Genomic DNA, 18,072 nt, shown 5'->3' with positions numbered 1-18,072 from the left:
AGAGCCCCTTCCCACTCTTCCGAAGTCTTAAAGCAGAGGCTGGATGGCCATTTGGTAGGAGGGACCAGATGGGGTCATTGTGACCGAATTGGGGTTGGACTAGATGGCCTTTGGGGGCCCCTTTGGGGTTGGATTGGATGGCCTTTGGGGCCCCTTTGGGGTTGGGCTGGATGGGCTTTGGGGGCCCCTTCCCACTCTACGGAAGTCTTAAAGCAGAGGCTGCATGGCCATTTGGTAGGAGGGATTAGATGGTGTTGTCGTGACCAAATTGGGGTTGGACTGGATGGCCTTTGGGGTCCCCTTTGGGGTTGCGCTGGATGGGCTTTGGGGGCCCCTTCCCACTCTGTGGAAGTCTTAAAGCAGAGGCTGGATGGCCATTTGGTAGGAGGGATCAGATGGTGTCATTGTGACCGAATTGGGGTTGGACTGGATGGCGTTTGGGGACATCTTTGGGGTTGGACTGGATGGCCATTTGTTAAGAGGGATCAGATGGTGTTGTTGTGACTGAATTGGGGTTGGACTGGATGGCCTTTGGGGGCCCCTTCCCACTCTTCCGAAGTCTTAAATCAGAAGCTGAATGGCCATTGGTTAGGAGGGATGGGATGGTGTTGTGGTGACTTAATTGGGGTTGGACTGGATGACCTTTGGGCACCCTTTGCACCTTTTCCACAAAGGCCTCCCTACCAATAGAGGGAAGTGGCCTTTGCACCCCTTTCTGCAGAGAACAACAACCCGAGTCCCGCTTGCCCCTTGTCCTCCCTGGAGCCTCTTCCCCGGAGGTCAAAGGGTTTGTCCTTCATTCCCTCCTCTTGGGACCCCCCCCCCCCCCGCCCTTCCCTCCCACTCCCCTTTCCCCCTCTTTCCTCAGTCTGGAGTTGTTGTTTTTCTTACCATTTTCCCAAATTATGACTCACCCGGTCCCAAGAAAAGGGCGCAAGGCAAACAGCAGCTGCCATCACAATGTCTAAGGTCACGGGGGCACCCAAAGGTCATCTAGACCACCCCCTTGTGCTAAAATACCCAGTCCGAACACTTCTGCAAGATGCCCACCCAACCTCTCCATTGCACTATGCAATGCTATTTCAGTCCCTGGGTTATCAATGTCATTGATTCCTATCATATTAAAACAAATGGGGGAAAGGTTTATGAAATTGCAAAATCTTTTGCAAGAGGGACATTCGGCAATAGTTTTTCAATGCATCTCTAAACCAATGCAAATAACGTTACCACAACTACTTTCAGAGTAAGTCCCACGCAATTAAACAAGAATAACACTTCCAAACCAGGAACAGGGCATCTCATAAAGCAGGATATTATTATTATTATTATTATTATTATTATAAATTATATTATTATTTTTATTATATAACAATAAAGTACTTTCAGAATAAGTCCCACGCAATTAAACAAGAATAAAACTTCCAAATTTTATTATTATTATATAACAATAAACTACTTTCAGAGAGTCCCATACAATTATTATTATTATTATTATTTAATATTATTATTTTTATTATATAACAATAAAGTACTTTCAGAGTAAGTCCCACACAATTAAACAAGAATAACACTTCCAAACCAGGAAAAGGGCATCTCATAAAGCACAGTATTAATAATAATAGTAATAATAATAATAAAGCAAAGGCTGGGTGGCCATCTGCTTGGAAGGATCAGATGGTGCCTTGCTTTATGATGGAATTGGTATTGGACTTCTATGGAAGTCTTTAAACAAAGGCATTATTATTATTATTGTATTATTTATGGCTGGATGGCCATCTGTCAGGAGGGATCACTGGGTGCCTTCCATTAGAACAGAATTGGGGTTGGTCTGGATGGTCTTTGGGGGTCCCCTCCAACTCTAGGATTATATGGAAGTCTTTAAACAAAGGAATTATTATTATTATTATTATTATTATTATTATTATTACAGAGGCTGGGTGGCCATCTGCTGGGAAGGATCGGATGGTGTCTTCCTGGCTGAATTGAGGTTGGGCTGGATGGGCTTTAGGGGTCCCTTCCCACTCTAGCATTCTATGGAAGTCTTTAAACAACAGCATTTTATTTTTATTATTATTATTATTATTATTATTATTATTATTTAAACAGAGGCTGGATGGCCATCTGTCAGGAGGGATCGGATGGTGTCATCATGACCAAATTGGAGTTGGGCTGGAGGGCTTTTGGGGGCCCCTTCCCACTCTTTGGAAGTCCTAAAGCAGAGGCTGGATGGCCATTTGTTAGGAGGGATCGAATAGCGTCATCATGGCTGAATTGGGGTTGGGCTGGATGGCCATTGGGTGTCCCTTCCCACTCTATGGAAGTCTTAAAGCAGAGGCAGGATGGTCATCTGCTGGGAAGGATCGGATGGTGACTTCGTGGCTGAATTGGGGTTGGGATGGGTGGCTTTTGGGAGGTCCCTTCCCACTCTATGGAAGTCTTAAAGAAGAGACAGGATGGCCATTTGTTAGGAGGGATCGTCATGACCAAATTGCGGTTGGGTTGGATGGCCTTTGGGGCCCCTTCCCACTCTATGGAAGTCGTAAAGCAGAGGCTGGATGGCCATTTGTTAGGAGGGATTGGATGGTGTCTTCCTGGCTGAATTGGGGTTGGGCTGGATGGCTTTTGGGGGCCCCTTCCCACTTCAGGATTCTATGGAAGTCTTTTTTAAAAGGCATTATTATTATTATTATTATTATTATTATTATTATTATTATTTGAAACACAACAAGATGAGTCCACGGCAGACACTCGACTGGCTGTTGTATTGGATCACACGTCGGACACTTCCCTATTATTATTATTATTATTATTATTATTATTTATTGAAACATAGGCTGGATGACCGTTTGATCCAATTTGCTTGTCATTGGAATCGGTTGTTGCTTTGGTTCCTAATCAAAGCCTCCTATATCTTCTCCGGGATTCCTTTCTGGAGATGTTTGAAGTTCCGCCTGGTTATCTTGACTCTTCTCTCATCTTTCACCCCAAGGCTTGGTCTTTCCTCCAGACCTTTGGACCACCTTCAGAAGGACCCGAGTGTCCTTTGGTTGTGATGGACATTCAACATGGCGCTCCTTTAGTTTTGCAGGCAGGACTTTGTTGCCTCCTCTTAATTGCTGATGAATAATGATTTATGGTGATTTCCTTCTTAGTTGCATATTTATGATGGACCTCATGAATGAGATGACCACCTTCCTGACATCAGTCACTCAGGTCTTGCAAACTCAGGACATCTTCTTAATTGAGTCCGTCAACTTGTAATTGCAAATTCCTAATTTCCTGATTCCTTTGGTCTTGACCGGGCAGCTTTGCTTTTTCCGGCGCGTCATCCCATTTCATGACATGTCCAAAGAGCAACAGATCCGGTCAGTAGCATTCCTGCAAAGATCCATGTTGTAGTGAGCAATACAGTGTTCTTGTTGTTGTTGGTGGTGGTGGTGGTGTTCGTGTTTGCCCATTACAACATGGCTCTTTGCAGAAATGCTATTATTGTTGTTATTATTATTATTATTATTATTATTATTATTATTATTATTATTTGCCCACTACAACATGGCTCTTTGCAGGAATGCTATTATTATTATTATTATTATTATTATTATTATTTATTGCCCACTAGAGTATGGATCTTTTCAGGAATGCTGTTTATTATTATTATTATTTGCCCAATACAACATGGCTCTTTGCAGGAATGCTATTAATAATAATAATAATAATAATAATAATAATAAAAATAACCTATTATTATTATTTATTGCCCGGTGCAAAAGGAATCTTTGCAGGAATGCTATTATTATTATTATTAATAATAATTTATTATTATTATTATTATTATTATTGCCCAGGACACCATGGATCATTGCAGGAATACTATTATTATTATTATTATTATTTCCCACAACAAAATGGATCTTTGCAGGAATGTTCTTAATAATATTAATTATTATTATTATTATTATATTATTATTATTTGCCACAACAAAATGGATCTTTGCAGGAATGTTCTTAATAATAATAATAATAATGATAATAATAATAATAATAATAATAATAATAATTGTTATATATTATTGTATATTATTATTATTTGCCACAACAAAATGGATCTTTGCAGGAATGTTCTTAATAATAATAATAATGATGATAATAATAATAATAATAATAATAATTGTTATATATTATTGTATATTATTATTATTTGCCACAACAAAATGGATCTTTGCAGGAATGTTCTTAATAATAATAATAATGATGATAATAATAATAATAATAATAATTGTTATATATTATTGTATATTATTATTATTTCCCACAACAAAATGGATCTTTGCAGGAATGTTCTTAATAATAATAATAATGATAATAATAATAATAATAATAATAATAATTGTTATATATTATTGTATATTATTATTATTTGCCACAACAAAATGGATCTTTGCAGGAATGTTCTTAATAATAATTACTATTATTATTATTATTATTATTTCCCACAACAAAACGGATCTTTGCAGGAATGTTCTTAATAATATTAATTATTATTATTATTATTATATTATTATTATTTGCCACAACAAAATGGATCTTTGCAGGAATGTTCTTAATAATAATTACTATTATTATTATTATTATTATTATTTCCCACAACAAAATGGATCTTTGCAGGAATGTTCTTAATAATAATAATAATGATAATAATAATAATAATAATAATAATTGTTATATATTATTGTATATTATTATTATTTGCCACAACAAAATGGATCTTTGCAGGAATGTTCTTAATAATAATTACTATTATTATTATTATTATTATTATTTCCCACAACAAAACGGATCTTTGCAGGAATGTTCTTAATAATATTAATTATTATTATTATTATTATATTATTATTATTTGCCACAACAAAATGGATCTTTGCAGGAATGTTCTTAATAATAATTACTATTATTATTATTATTATTATTATTATTATTTCCCACAACAAAATGGATCTTTGCAGGAATGTTCTTAATAATAATAATAATGATAATAATAATAATAATAATAATAATTGTTATATATTATTGTATATTATTATTATTTGCCACAACAAAATGGATCTTTGCAGGAATGTTCTTAATAATAATTACTATTATTATTATTATTATTATTATTTCCCACAACAAAACGGATCTTTGCAGGAATGTTCTTAATAATATTAATTATTATTATTATTATTATATTATTATTATTTGCCACAACAAAATGGATCTTTGCAGGAATGTTCTTAATAATAATTACTATTATTATTATTATTATTATTATTATTATTTCCCACAACAAAATGGATCTTTGCAGGAATGTTCTTAATAATAATAATAATGATAATAATAATAATAATAATAATAATTGTTATATATTATTGTATATTATTATTATTTGCCACAACAAAATGGATCTTTGCAGGAATGTTCTTAATAATAATTACTATTATTATTATTATTATTATTATTTCCCACAACAAAACGGATCTTTGCAGGAATGTTCTTAATAATATTAATTATTATTATTATTATATTATTATTATTATTTGCCACAACAAAATGGATCTTTGCAGGAATGTTCTTAATAATAATTACTATTATTATTATTATTATTATTATTTCCCACAACAAAATGGATCTTTGCAGGAATGTTCTTAATAATAATAATAATGATAATAATAATAATAATAATAATAATTGTTATATATTATTGTATATTATTATTATTTGCCACAACAAAATGGATCTTTGCAGGAATGTTCTTAATAATAATTACTATTATTATTATTATTATTATTATTTCCCACAACAAAACGGATCTTTGCAGGAATGTTCTTAATAATATTAATTATTATTATTATTATATTATTATTATTATTTGCCACAACAAAATGGATCTTTGCAGGAATGTTCTTAATAATAATTACTATTATTATTATTATTATTATTATTTCCCACAACAAAATGGATCTTTGCAGGAATGTTCTTAATAATAATAATAATGATAATAATAATAATAATAATAATAATTCTTATATATTATTGTATATTATTATTATTTGCCACAACAAAATGGATCTTTGCAGGAATGTTCTTAATAATAATTACTATTATTATTATTATTATTATTTCCCACAACAAAACGGATCTTTGCAGGAATGTTCTTAATAATATTAATTATTATTATTATTATTATATTATTATTATTTGCCACAACAAAATGGATCTTTGCAGGAATGTTCTTAATAATAATAATAATAATGATAATAATAATAATAATAATAATAATTGTTATATATTATTGTATATTATTATTATTTGCCACAACAAAATGGATCTTTGCAGGAATGTTCTTAATAATAATTACTATTATTATTATTATTATTATTTCCCACAACAAAACGGATCTTTGCAGGAATGTTCTTAATAATATTAATTATTATTATTATTATATTATTATTATTATTTGCCACAACAAAATGGATCTTTGCAGGAATGTTCTTAATAATCTTAATTATTATTATTATTATTATATTATTATTATTTCCCACAACAAAATGGATCTTTGCAGGAATGTTCTTAATAATCTTAATTATTATTATTATTATTATATTATTATTATTTCCCACAACAAAACGGATCTTTGCAGGAATGTTCTTAATAATATTAATTATTATTATTATTATTATATTATTATTATTTGCCACAACAAAACGGATCTTTGCAGGAATGTTCTTAATAATAATTACTATTATTATTATTATTATTATTATTTGCCACAACAAAATGGATCTTTGCAGGAATGTTCTTAATAATAATAATAATGATAATAATAATAATAATAATAATAATTGTTATATATTATTGTATATTATTATTATTTGCCACAACAAAATGGATCTTTGCAGGAATGTTCTTAATAATAATAATAATGATAATAATAATAATAATAATAATAATTGTTATATATTATTGTATATTATTATTATTTCCCACAACAAAATGGATCTTTGCAGGAATGTTCTTAATAATAATAATAATGATAATAATAATAATAATAATAATAATAATAATAATAATTGTTATATATTATTGTATATTATTATTATTTCCCACAACAAAATGGATCTTTGCAGGAATGTTCTAATTATTATTATTATTATTATTATTATTATATATTATTATTATTATTATTTCCCATGACACTATGGATCTTTTTCAGGAATGCTATTAATAAATAAGAATAGATTATTATTATTATTTTGCTCACGACAACATGGATCATTGTAGGAATGCTATTTATATTATTATTATTATTATTTCCCACGATAAAATGGATTTTTGCAGGGATGTTCTTAATAATAATATATTATTATTATTATTATTACATATTATTATTATTATCCCACAACAACATGGATCTTTGCAGAAATGCTCTAATTATTATTATTATTATTATTATTATTATTATTATTACTATTATTTTATTACTATCATCAAAATCATGATCAAGAGTCAGGGCAGCTGTGGCTTCTTCCCGGATTGAGTCCCTATCCCCTTATAGTAATGCAATCTTCTTCTTTGCCTCCTACCTTCTACCTTTCCAAGCATTATTTTATTTTAATTAAAATTTTAATTTTAATTTCCTTTTTCTACTGACATAAGAAAAGAATCCCTTTTTATTGTTTTTAATGTCCCTGGCAAGCCTGAGCTCATTTTGTGCTTTAGCCTTGCGGACCTTTTCCCTGCAGGTGTTGGCTATTTGTTTGAATTCTTCTTTGGTGATTTCTCCCTTTTTCCACTTCTTGTGCATGTCTCTTTTGTGTTTTAGCACAGTTAGAAGTTCTTTGGACATCCATTCCAACTCTTTGATTCTATGATTCTAGTCAACTTTTTTTAGTCAACGATATCTCTCGGTGACCGAATGGCTCTTGGACGCAATTCTTGATATTTGTAGCAATCCGTGGCATTTGTAGAACTTTCCCCTGGCCCCGCGTTTCGAAAGAGACTTTCCTTTTCTTCCTGTTGTGCTTCTTCGCTCTCCCGCTTTCGCAACCGAAGATAGAAATGCCCAGTTGGCTTCCCTCCCTTTCGGATGCTGCAAAACACGGCCCCGTGCCCATTGTTTGTCCCCTTCCTTTGGCCCAGATCGCTAGGATTATTGCTTTATTAACATTCTTTGCAGCAGAAATCCCACCGCACCTGCAAGATCTGGGTCAGGGGTTTTGCGCCCAGCCTGTGGCAGGAGAAGCACAACAACAACAACGCAAACCAACACAGGCTAGAATTCCGGTGACCATTTTGCAATAATCTTTCAATGACGATCTCCAGTCTCAACCCATTCAACCACAAAAACGAAATTTTTGCAGTGTTACAACTTATTTCAAACAGGAAATTACACTTATGAACCAGGAACAAATTTTGTTACGTTGTGTTCTTGTTGTTGTTACGTTTGTATTTGGCTTTTGTCTCTTGACCTTTTCCGAAACAGAGGCTGGATGGCCATCTGTCAGGGGGCCTTTGATTGTGCTTTTCCTGCCTGATGACAGAAGGGGGTCAGACTGGATGTCCTTTGGGGATCTCTTTCTGTGCCATGATTCTATGTGTTTGTCATCTATCCATCCGTCCGTCTGTCCATCCGTCCATCCATCAGTCTATCCAGCTATCTATCCACCCACCCATCCAACTATCTATCTATCCAGCTATCTATCTCTCCATTTTTCTGTCCATCGATCCACCCATCAATTTATCCTACCTACCTACCTACCTACCTACCTATCCATCCATCCATCTATCTTGCTAGCTATCCAGCTATCTATCTCTCCACTTATATGTCCTTCCATCCATCTATCCATCCATTCATTCATTCATCCACCCACCCATTCAGCTATCCATCTATCTTTCTATCTATACATCTATCCATCCATCCATCCATCCATCCATCTATCTATCTATCTCTCCATTTATCTGTTCATCCATCCATTTATTCATCCATCCATCCATCCACCCACCCATTCAGTTATCCATCCATCCATCAACAGCCTATCTATCTATCTATCTATCTATCTATCTATCTATCTATCTATCTATCTGTCTGTCTGTCTGTCTATCTATCATCTATCTATCTATCTATCCATCTATCCATCCATCCATCCATCCATCCATCTATACATCCATCCATCCAGCTATCTATCTATCTATCTCTCCATCCATCCATCCACCTATCTATACATCTATCCATCCATCCAGCTATCTATCCATCTATTTATCTCTCCAATTATGTGTCCATCCATCTATCCAGTCTTCTATCTGTCTGTCTGTCTATCTACCTATCCATCAATCCAGCTATGTATTTATCAAGCTCTCTATCTTTCCATCCATCTATCTATCCAGTCTTCTATTTGTCTATCATCTATCATCTATCCATCCGTCTGTCCATCCATACATCCAGCTATCTATCCAGCCAACCAGCTATCTATCTATCTGTCTGTCTGTCTGTCTGTCTGTCTGTCTATCTATCTGTCTGTCTATCTATCTTTCCATCCTTCCTTCTTTCTTTCTCTCCATCCATCCATCCATCCATCCAGTGATCTATCTTTCCATCCAGCTATCTATCTGTCTGTCCATCTGTCTGGTATCCAACTGGATGTCTCTTATGTTTCTATGTGTTTATCCTCTCTCTGTGTGTCTATCTCTCTTTCTCTTTCTTTGGGGGTTGGACTGGATGGCCCTTGGGGGTCCCTCCTAACTCTATAATTCTACGATTCCATGAAATGCAGATAAAAAACACCCGCTGTGGTTGCACGAAGGACTTCTCTATCTTCTTCTTTTGAAGTTCCTTTATCTTCCTTTAAAAACAGACAAGTTTCTAGGTTTGTCCAAAACTCTGGATTCTTTCCTCGCAAGCCCTGGGTTTCGCAACCGAACCTCTCTCGTGAAGCAAATCTTTGCGGAATTTAGGGCCGGGATTTGGGTTGGAAGGACGCCAGCCCTCCGAGGCGGGCTTTGCTGGCCACCCTCCCCTCCGGTCATTTAAGTCCAGCAGTGGCCGTCTGAAGCCGGGAAGGAAAGGAGGAAGGAAAGAATCGTCCGAACGGAGGGAGGTTGCGCTCAGAGTAAGCACAAAGGGAGCAAAGTCCAGCAAGGAAATCCTTCCCTTCTTGACCCCCCAAAAGGTAAACATCCTCAAACTTTTCTTCTTCTGTGAGCAATTCTTTCTAGATTCCTTTGCTCCGTCCATTAGATGCAGCTCGGACTCGACGCAGCCCCATCGCCAGCGGGAATGGTGCGGAATATTTTGGGTTTTGCAAAGGGAAGGGTTTTGGGTTTTGCTCAGCCATGCCCTCTTTTCTGCTTCCAGGGCGTCCCGTCTGGCCAAGGAAGGCGAGGAGAGGCCAAGGGACCCGGAGGAGGGATGCGCAGGACGTAGTTCCACCAGGCACAGCAGAGGAGGAGCGTAAGTCCACACCTTTTCCAAAATCAGAAGGTGGCTTCCTAGAGTGGGAAGGGACCCCCAAGGGCCATCCAGTCCAACCCCTCAGAGAGAGAGAAGAGAGAGAGGTGGTTAAATCATAACATCCTAGAGTTGAAAAATACTCGTAGCTTCGTAGAACCATACATGATGGATGGATGGGTGGGTGGGTGGGTGGGTGGGTGGATGGATGGATGGATGGGTGGGTGGGTGGATGGATGGATGGGTGGGTCGGAAGGAAGGAAGGAAGAATAGATAGAAAAATACATGGGTGGGTGGGTGGGTGGAGAGATAGAAACATGGATGGATGGATGGATGGAGAGATGGATGGAGAGGTGGATGGAGAGATGGATGGAGAGATAGAAACATGGATGGATGGATGGATGGATGGATGGATGGATGGATGGAGAGATAGAAACATGGATGGATGGATGGATGGATGGATGGATGGATGGATGGATGGAGAGATAGAAACATGGATGGATGGATGGATGGATGGATGGATGGATGGATGGATGGATGGATGGATGGATAGATAGAAACATGGATGGATGGATGGATGGATGGATGGAGAGATAGAAACATGGATGGATAGATGGAGAGATAGAAACATGGATGGATGGATGGATGGATGGATGGATGGATGGAGAGATAGAAACATGGATGGATGGATGGATGGATGGATGGATGGATGGATGGATGGATGGAGAGATAGAAACATGGATGGATGGAGAGATAGAAACATGGATGGATGGATGGATGGATGGATGGATGGATGGATGGAGAGATAGAAACATGGATGGATGGATGGGGAGATAGGTAGGTAGGTAGGTAGGTAGGTAGGTAGGTAGGTAGGGAAATAGGTGGGTGGGTGGATGGGTGGAGAGATTGATAAATGATAAACTCGTAGAATGGAGAGTTTGATGATACACTTATAAAATCATAGATCCATCTAGTTGAATAGATGATGGGTGGGTGGAGAGGAAAATGAATTGATAGATCGATCAATACATACATAGCTGGCTGGATAAATGGAGGGATAGATAGATGTTAAACTCATAGAACTATGGATAGGTGATGGATGAGTGGACAGATAGATAGAGGGAGAAATAGAGAGAAAAAGAATGGATGGGTGGATGGATATTGGGAGAGATGGATGGATGGCTAGAGGGAGAGATGGATGGATGGATGGATGGATGGATGGATGGATGGCTAGAGGGAGAGATGGATGGGTGGATGAATAGATAGATAGATAGATAGATAGATAGATGGATGGATGGATGGATGGATGGATGGATGGATGGATGGATAGATAGATAGATAGATAGATAGATAGATAGATAGATAGATAGATAGATGATAAACTCATAGAGCCATAGATCCATCTAGTTGGATTGATAATGGACGGACGGACGGACAGAGAGAGGGATGGATGGATGGATGGATGGATGGGGAGGTAGATAGATGGACGGACGTAGAAGTCTTGCCCAGCGTGTTTCTCCCTGCTGGAGCCCCATTTTGTGGGTGTGGGTGCTCACCTGCCTGCCTTCCTCTTCCTCCTGCAGGGCCCTTCCTTCCTCTTCCTCTTCCCCTTCCTCTTCCCGTGAGGGGGGGCGGCGCCATGGATGCCCGGCCGCTGTTCCAGACGCTGCACGCGCTGGTGGAGGACAACGCGGCCTTCTTCCGGGAGAGCTCCTCGGAGGTGGGCCAGCGCTTCCTGGCGGCCTTCCTGGCCATCCGCGAGCACGCCCGCTGCCTGGAGCCCGTCCTGGGCCACCTGGCCACCATCTACCACCTCTTCGACCTGGACGAGGAGACGCCGGCCAACGGGTACCGCAGCCTGGCCCAGACGGTGCGCTGCTGCCTGGCCCACATCGTCCACAAGAGCCGCTACGTGGCCGCCAACCGGCGCAGCCTCTTCTTCCGCACCGGCCACAACTGCGCCGAGCTGGAGGCCTACTGCGTGGCCCTGACCCAGCTGCGCGCACTGGTCTACCTGGCCCAGCGCCTCCTCACACAGAACCGCCCCGGCAGCCTCTTCAACCACGAGGAGCAAGGGCTCTCCCAGCTCTTCCTGCGCGAGTACACCGCCATGCAGAAGGGGTGCTTCTACGGGAGATGCATGGGATTCCAGGTCAGTCAGGGGTCTCCTACCATGCGCGCATCTAGAGCACACACCCCCCCCCCCGCATGCCATGCCACTCCTTCACCCCTTGCCTTTCCCTCCCTTTCCCTTCCTTCCTTCCTTCCTTCCTCTCTTCCTTCCTTCCTCCCTTCCTTCTCCTTCCCTTTCATTCCTCCATCTTTCCCTCTTTCATTCCTTCATCTCTTCCCTTTTCCTCTTCTCTTCCCTTTCTTCCTTCTCCTTTCTTTCCCTTCTTTCCTGTCTTTTCCTCTTCCTTCCTACCTTCCTTTCTTCTCCTTTCCTTTCATTCCTTCCTTTTTTTCTTTCCTCCCTCCCTCCCTCCCTCCCTTCCTTCCATCCATCCTTCTCCTTTCCTTTCCATTCCTTTCTCTTTCTTTCTCTCTCGTTCCTTCCTCTCTCTTTTCCTCTTCTCTTCCTTTCCTTTCCTCTCCTTTCCTTTCATTCCTTCATCTCTTCCTTTTTCCTCTTCTCTTCCCTTTCTTCCTTCTCCTTTCCTTTCATCCTTCCTTCTCCTTTCTTTCCCTTCTTCCCTGTCTTTTCCTCTTCCTTCCTACCTTCCTTTCTTCTCCTTTCCTTTCATTCCTTCCTTTTTTCTTTCCTACCTCCCTCCCTCCCTTCCTTCCTTCCTTCCATCCATCCTTCTCCTTTCCTTTCCATTCCTTTCTCTTTCTTTCTCTCTCGTTCCTTCCTCTCTCTTTTCCTCTTCTCTCCCTTTCCTTTCTTCTCCTTTCCTTTCATTCCTCTATCTTTCCCTCTTTCATTCCTTCATCTCTTCTCTTTTCCTCTTCTCTTCCCTTTCTTCCTTCTCCTTTCCTTTCATCCTTTCTTTCTTTCTTTCTTTCCTCCTTCCCTCCCATCCTTCCTTTCCTTTCCTTCCTTCCTTCCTTCCTTCCTTCCTTCCTTCCTTCCTTCTTCTTTCCTTTCCTTTCCTTTCTCTTTCTTTCTCTCTCATTCTTTCCTCTCTCTTTTTCTCTTTTCTTCCCTTCCTTCCTTCTCCTTTCCTTTCTTTCCCTTCCCCTTCCTATCTTTCCCTTTTTCCTTCTTTCTCCCTTCCTTCCTTCCTTCCTTCCTTCCTAGCTTTCTTCTTCTTTCCTTTCATTCCTTCCTTCCTTCCTTTCTTTCCTCCCTCCCACCCTTTCTTCCTTCCTTCTCCTTTCCTTTCTCTTTCTTTCTCTCATTCCTTCCTCTCTCTTTTTCTCTTCCCTTTCTTCCTTCTCCTTTCCTTTCAACCTTCCTTCCCCCTCCTCTTTTCCTTTCTTTCTCTTTCCCTTTTTCCTTCTTTCTCCCTCCCTCCCTCCCTCCCTCCCTTCTTTCCTTCTTTCCTTCTCCTTTCCTTTCCTTTCTCTTTCTTTCTCCCTCATTCCTTCCTCTCTCTTTTTCTCTTCCCTTCCTTCTTCTTTCCTTTCGTCCCTGCTTCCTTCCCCCTCCTCTTTTCCTTTCTTTCCCTTCCTTCCTATCTTTCCCTTTTTCCTTCTTTCTCCCTCTCTCCCTTCCTTTCTTTCCTTCCTTCCTTCCTTCCCTTTCCTTTCTCTCTCTCGCATTCCTTCTTTTCTCTTTTTCTCTTTTCTTCCCTTCCTTCTCCTTTCCTTTCTTTCCCTTTCCCTTCCTTCCTGTCTTTCCCTTTTTCCTTCTTTTCCTCTTCCTTCCTTCCTTCCTTCCTTCCTTCCTTCCTTCTCCTTTCCTTTCTCTTTCTTTCTCTCTCATTCCTTTCTCTTTCTCTCTTCCCTTCCTTCCTTTCCTTTTGTCCCTCCTTCCTTCCTTCCCCCCTCTCTCTTTTCTTTCATTTTTCCTTCCTTCCTGTCTTTCCCTTTTTCCTTCTTTTCCTCTTCCTTCCTTCCTTCCTTCCCTCCCTCCCTCTCCTTTCCTTTCTCTTTCTTTCTCTCTCATTCCTTTCTCTTTTTCTCTTCCCTTCCTTCCTTCTCCTTTCCTTTCTTTCCCTTTCCCTCCCTTCCTTCCTTCCTTCCTTCCTTCCTTCCTTCCTTCCTTCCTTCCTTCCTATCTTTCTTCTCCTTTCCTTTCATTCCTTTCATTCCTCCCTCCCACTCTTCCCCCTTCCTTCCTTCCTGCCTTCCTGCCTTCCTTCCTTCCCCCCTCTCTCTTTTCTTTCATCCTTCCTTCATTCCTCTTTCCTCCTTTCCTCTCTTTCCCTTTCCTTTCTTTCCTTCCTTCCTTCCTCCTCCCCTTTCTCCCCTCTCCCAATGACCCCCCCCCAAAGCAAAGCCCGAAACCCAAACCTTTCTGCAACCTGAGCGGGGGCCCCTTTCCGCAGCCTTCCCCTTTTGACCCCGATTTTTCCTCCCGGTCTGGCCGTCCTTGGGGTTTGTTGTCCCTGAGCCGCTCTCTCTCTGCGTCAATCCTTTCTCGTCGGATCCGAGAATCTGGCCCTCCCCATGCAAACCATGCAATATATCAAGGCCAGGCCACAGGGAAGAGGCCTCACTGGCTGCTTTCTTTCTTTCTTTCTTTCTCCTGGATTGTTGTTATTTATTTATATTACCACCATTATTATTATTATTACCGGCAACAACAATAACAACACTACACAACACGACTTTTGTTCCTGGGTCAGGCATTAAAACATGGGGAAAGTTTATTAAACTGCACAAACTTTGTCTTTGCAGGAGGGATAGCCTAAGTCGGAGTGAGCTCCCAGCCATTATTAGTCTAGCTTGCTGTCAACCTATGCAGCCCGAAAGACAGTTGCATCTGTCAAGTAGGAAATTTGGGTATCACTTTATGTGGGGAGGCTAATTTAACTAATTTCTGACACCATAAAACCTTCCAGCAGCATGTAGAAGAATGAGGAAGTGCTCCCGACCATTAATAGTCTAGCTTGCTGTCGACCTATGCAGCCTGAAAGACAGTTGTATCTGTCAAGTAGGAAATGTAGGAACCGCTTTATGTGGGGAGGTTAATTTAATTTACGACGCCATAAAACCTTCCAGCAGCGTGCAGAAGAATGAGGAAGTGCTCCCAACGATTAATAGTCTAGCTTGCTGTCGACCTATGCAGCCTAAAAGATCGTTGCGTCTGCCAAGTAGGAAATTTAGGTACCGCGTTATGCGGGGAGGCTAATTTAACTAATTGACGATGCCATAAAACCTTCCAGCAGCATGTAGAAGAATGAGGAAGTGCTCCCGAACATTAATAGTCTAGCTTGTTGTCGACCTATGCAGCCCGAAAGACAGTTGTATCTGTCAAGTAGGAAATTTAGGTGCCACGTTAAGCGGGGTGGGTAATTTAACTAATTGACGATGCCATAAAACCATCCAGCAGCGTGCAGAAGAATGAGGAAGTGCTCCCAACCATTAATAGACTAGCTTGCTGTCGACCTATGCAGCCTGAAAGACAGTTGTATCTACTAAGTAGGAAATTTAGGTACCGCGTTATGCGGGAAGGCTAATTTAACTAATTTACGACACCATAAAATCTTCTAGCAGCGTGCAGAAGAATGAGGAAGTGCTCCCAATCATTAATAGTTTAGTTCGCTGTTGACCTATGCAGCCCGAAAGACAGTTGCGTCTGTAAAATGGGAAATTTAGGTACCGCTTTATGCGGGGAGGCTAATTAAACTAATTTGTGATGCCATAAAACCTTCCAGCAGCGTGCAGAAGAATGAGGAAGTGTTCCCAACAATTAATAGTCTAGCTTGCTGTTGACCTATCCAGCCCGAAAGACAGTTGCGTCTGTAAAATGGGAAATTTAGGTACCGCTTTATGCGGGGAGGCTAATTAAACTAATTTGTGATGCCATAAAACCTTCCAGCAGCGTGCAGAAGAATGAGGAAGTGTTCCCAACAATTAATAGTCTAGCTTGCTGTTGACCTATCCAGCCCGAAAGACAGTTGCGTCTGTAAAATGGGAAATTTAGGTACCGCTTTATGCGGGGAGGCTAATTAAACTAATTTGTGATGCCATAAAACCTTCCAGCAGCGTGCAGAAGAATGAGGAAGTGTTCCCAACAATTAATAGTCTAGCTTGCTGTTGACCTATGCAGCCCGAAAGACAGTTGCGTCTGTAAAATGGGAAATTTAGGTACCGCTTTATGCGGGGAGGCTAATTTAACTAATTTGTGATGCCATAAAACCTCCCAGCAGCATGCAGAAGAATGAGGAATAATAGTAACATCTTGCTTTCCTTTTGCCTGGCAGTTTGCTCCCTCGATCCGGCCCTTCCTGCAGACGATCGCCATCAGCCTCGTCTCCTTCGGGGAGAACTACAAGCGCCACGTTTCTGGCATCAGTGAGTCTTGGGAAAAAGTCAGTAGTGTCTGCCTTTGCTGCAGAGATACAAGCAATAGATCCATTTCAAAGCAAGCCGGCTTGTGAGTGGTTATTTAATATTGCTATTTAGATCAGTGGTTCTCAACCTTCCTGATGCCGCGACCCCTTAGTAGAGGTCCTCCTGTTGTGGTGACCCCCAACCATAACGTTATTTTCGTTGCTACTTCACAAGTGTCATTTTGCGACTGTTATGAATCGTCATGTAACTATCTGAGATGCAGGGTATATTTTCAGTCACTGGACCAAATTTGACACAAATACCCCCAAATTTGAGGTGGGGTTGGGGGTGATTGATTTTGTCATTTGGTAATGCTGGAGTTGCTGGGATTTATAGTTCACCTTAAATCAAAGAGCCTTCTGAACTCCACCAATGATGGAATTGAATCAAACATGGCACACAGAATTCACATGACCCTGAGAAAATACTGGGAAGGTCTGGTGGGCACTGACCTTGAGTTTTTGGAGTTGTAGTTCACCTACATCCAGAGAACACCGTGGACTCGAGCAATGATGGATCTGGATCAAATTTGGCACAAATATTGAATATGCCCAAATGTGAACACTGGTAGAGTTTGGAGAAAATAGACCTTGCCATTTGAGAGTTGTAATTGTTGGGATTTATAGTTCACCCACAATGAAATAGCATTCTGAACCCCACCAATGATAGAATTGGACCAAATTTTCCACACAGAACCCCCATGACCAACAGAAAATACTATGTATTGTCAAAGGCTTTCATGGCCGGAATCACTGGGTTGTTGTAGGTTTTTCCGGGCTATATGGCCATCTTCTAGAGGCACTCTCTCCTGACGTTTCACCTGCATCTATGGCAAGCATCCTCAGAGAGTTGCTTTGCATAGATGCAGGCAAAATGTCAGGAGAAACTGCCTCTAGAACATGGCCATATAGCCCGGAAAAACCTACAAGAACCCAGAAAATATTATGTTTTCTGATGGTCTTTGGCGACCCCTCTGACACCCCCTCGTGACCCCCACAGGGGTCCCGACCCCCAGGTTGAGAAACACTGCTTTAGATCATACAGTCTGACAATATATAAAAATGCTCCGTTCGTTTTGTGTGACATCATAACCACTCGAAGAAGGTTGCTATTTACAACACCAGCTCTACCGTTCTATGGCAACCCTC

The 18,072-nt window shown here is 39.9% G+C and overlaps 1 protein-coding gene across 1 annotated transcript in view; it reads left to right on the top strand.

The window, feature by feature from the left end:
• Positions 1 to 18,072, top strand: part of LOC132780497 (hormone-sensitive lipase-like) — a 48,097-nt gene that overhangs the window by 14,555 nt on the left and 15,470 nt on the right. Inside the window, exons 2-4 of the mRNA XM_067461198.1 lie at positions 10,388 to 10,483; positions 12,064 to 12,632; positions 16,795 to 16,885. Of these exons, the coding sequence (XP_067317299.1) occupies positions 12,120 to 12,632; positions 16,795 to 16,885 (604 nt within the window). The 5' untranslated portion in view covers positions 10,388 to 10,483; positions 12,064 to 12,119. The remainder of the gene's footprint in view (positions 1 to 10,387; positions 10,484 to 12,063; positions 12,633 to 16,794; positions 16,886 to 18,072) is intronic.

This window comes from Anolis sagrei, chromosome X (genome assembly GCF_037176765.1).
Source record: "Anolis sagrei isolate rAnoSag1 chromosome X, rAnoSag1.mat, whole genome shotgun sequence".
NCBI lineage: Eukaryota > Metazoa > Chordata > Lepidosauria > Squamata > Dactyloidae > Anolis > Anolis sagrei.
This window is presented reverse-complemented; position numbering and strand designations above follow the sequence as displayed.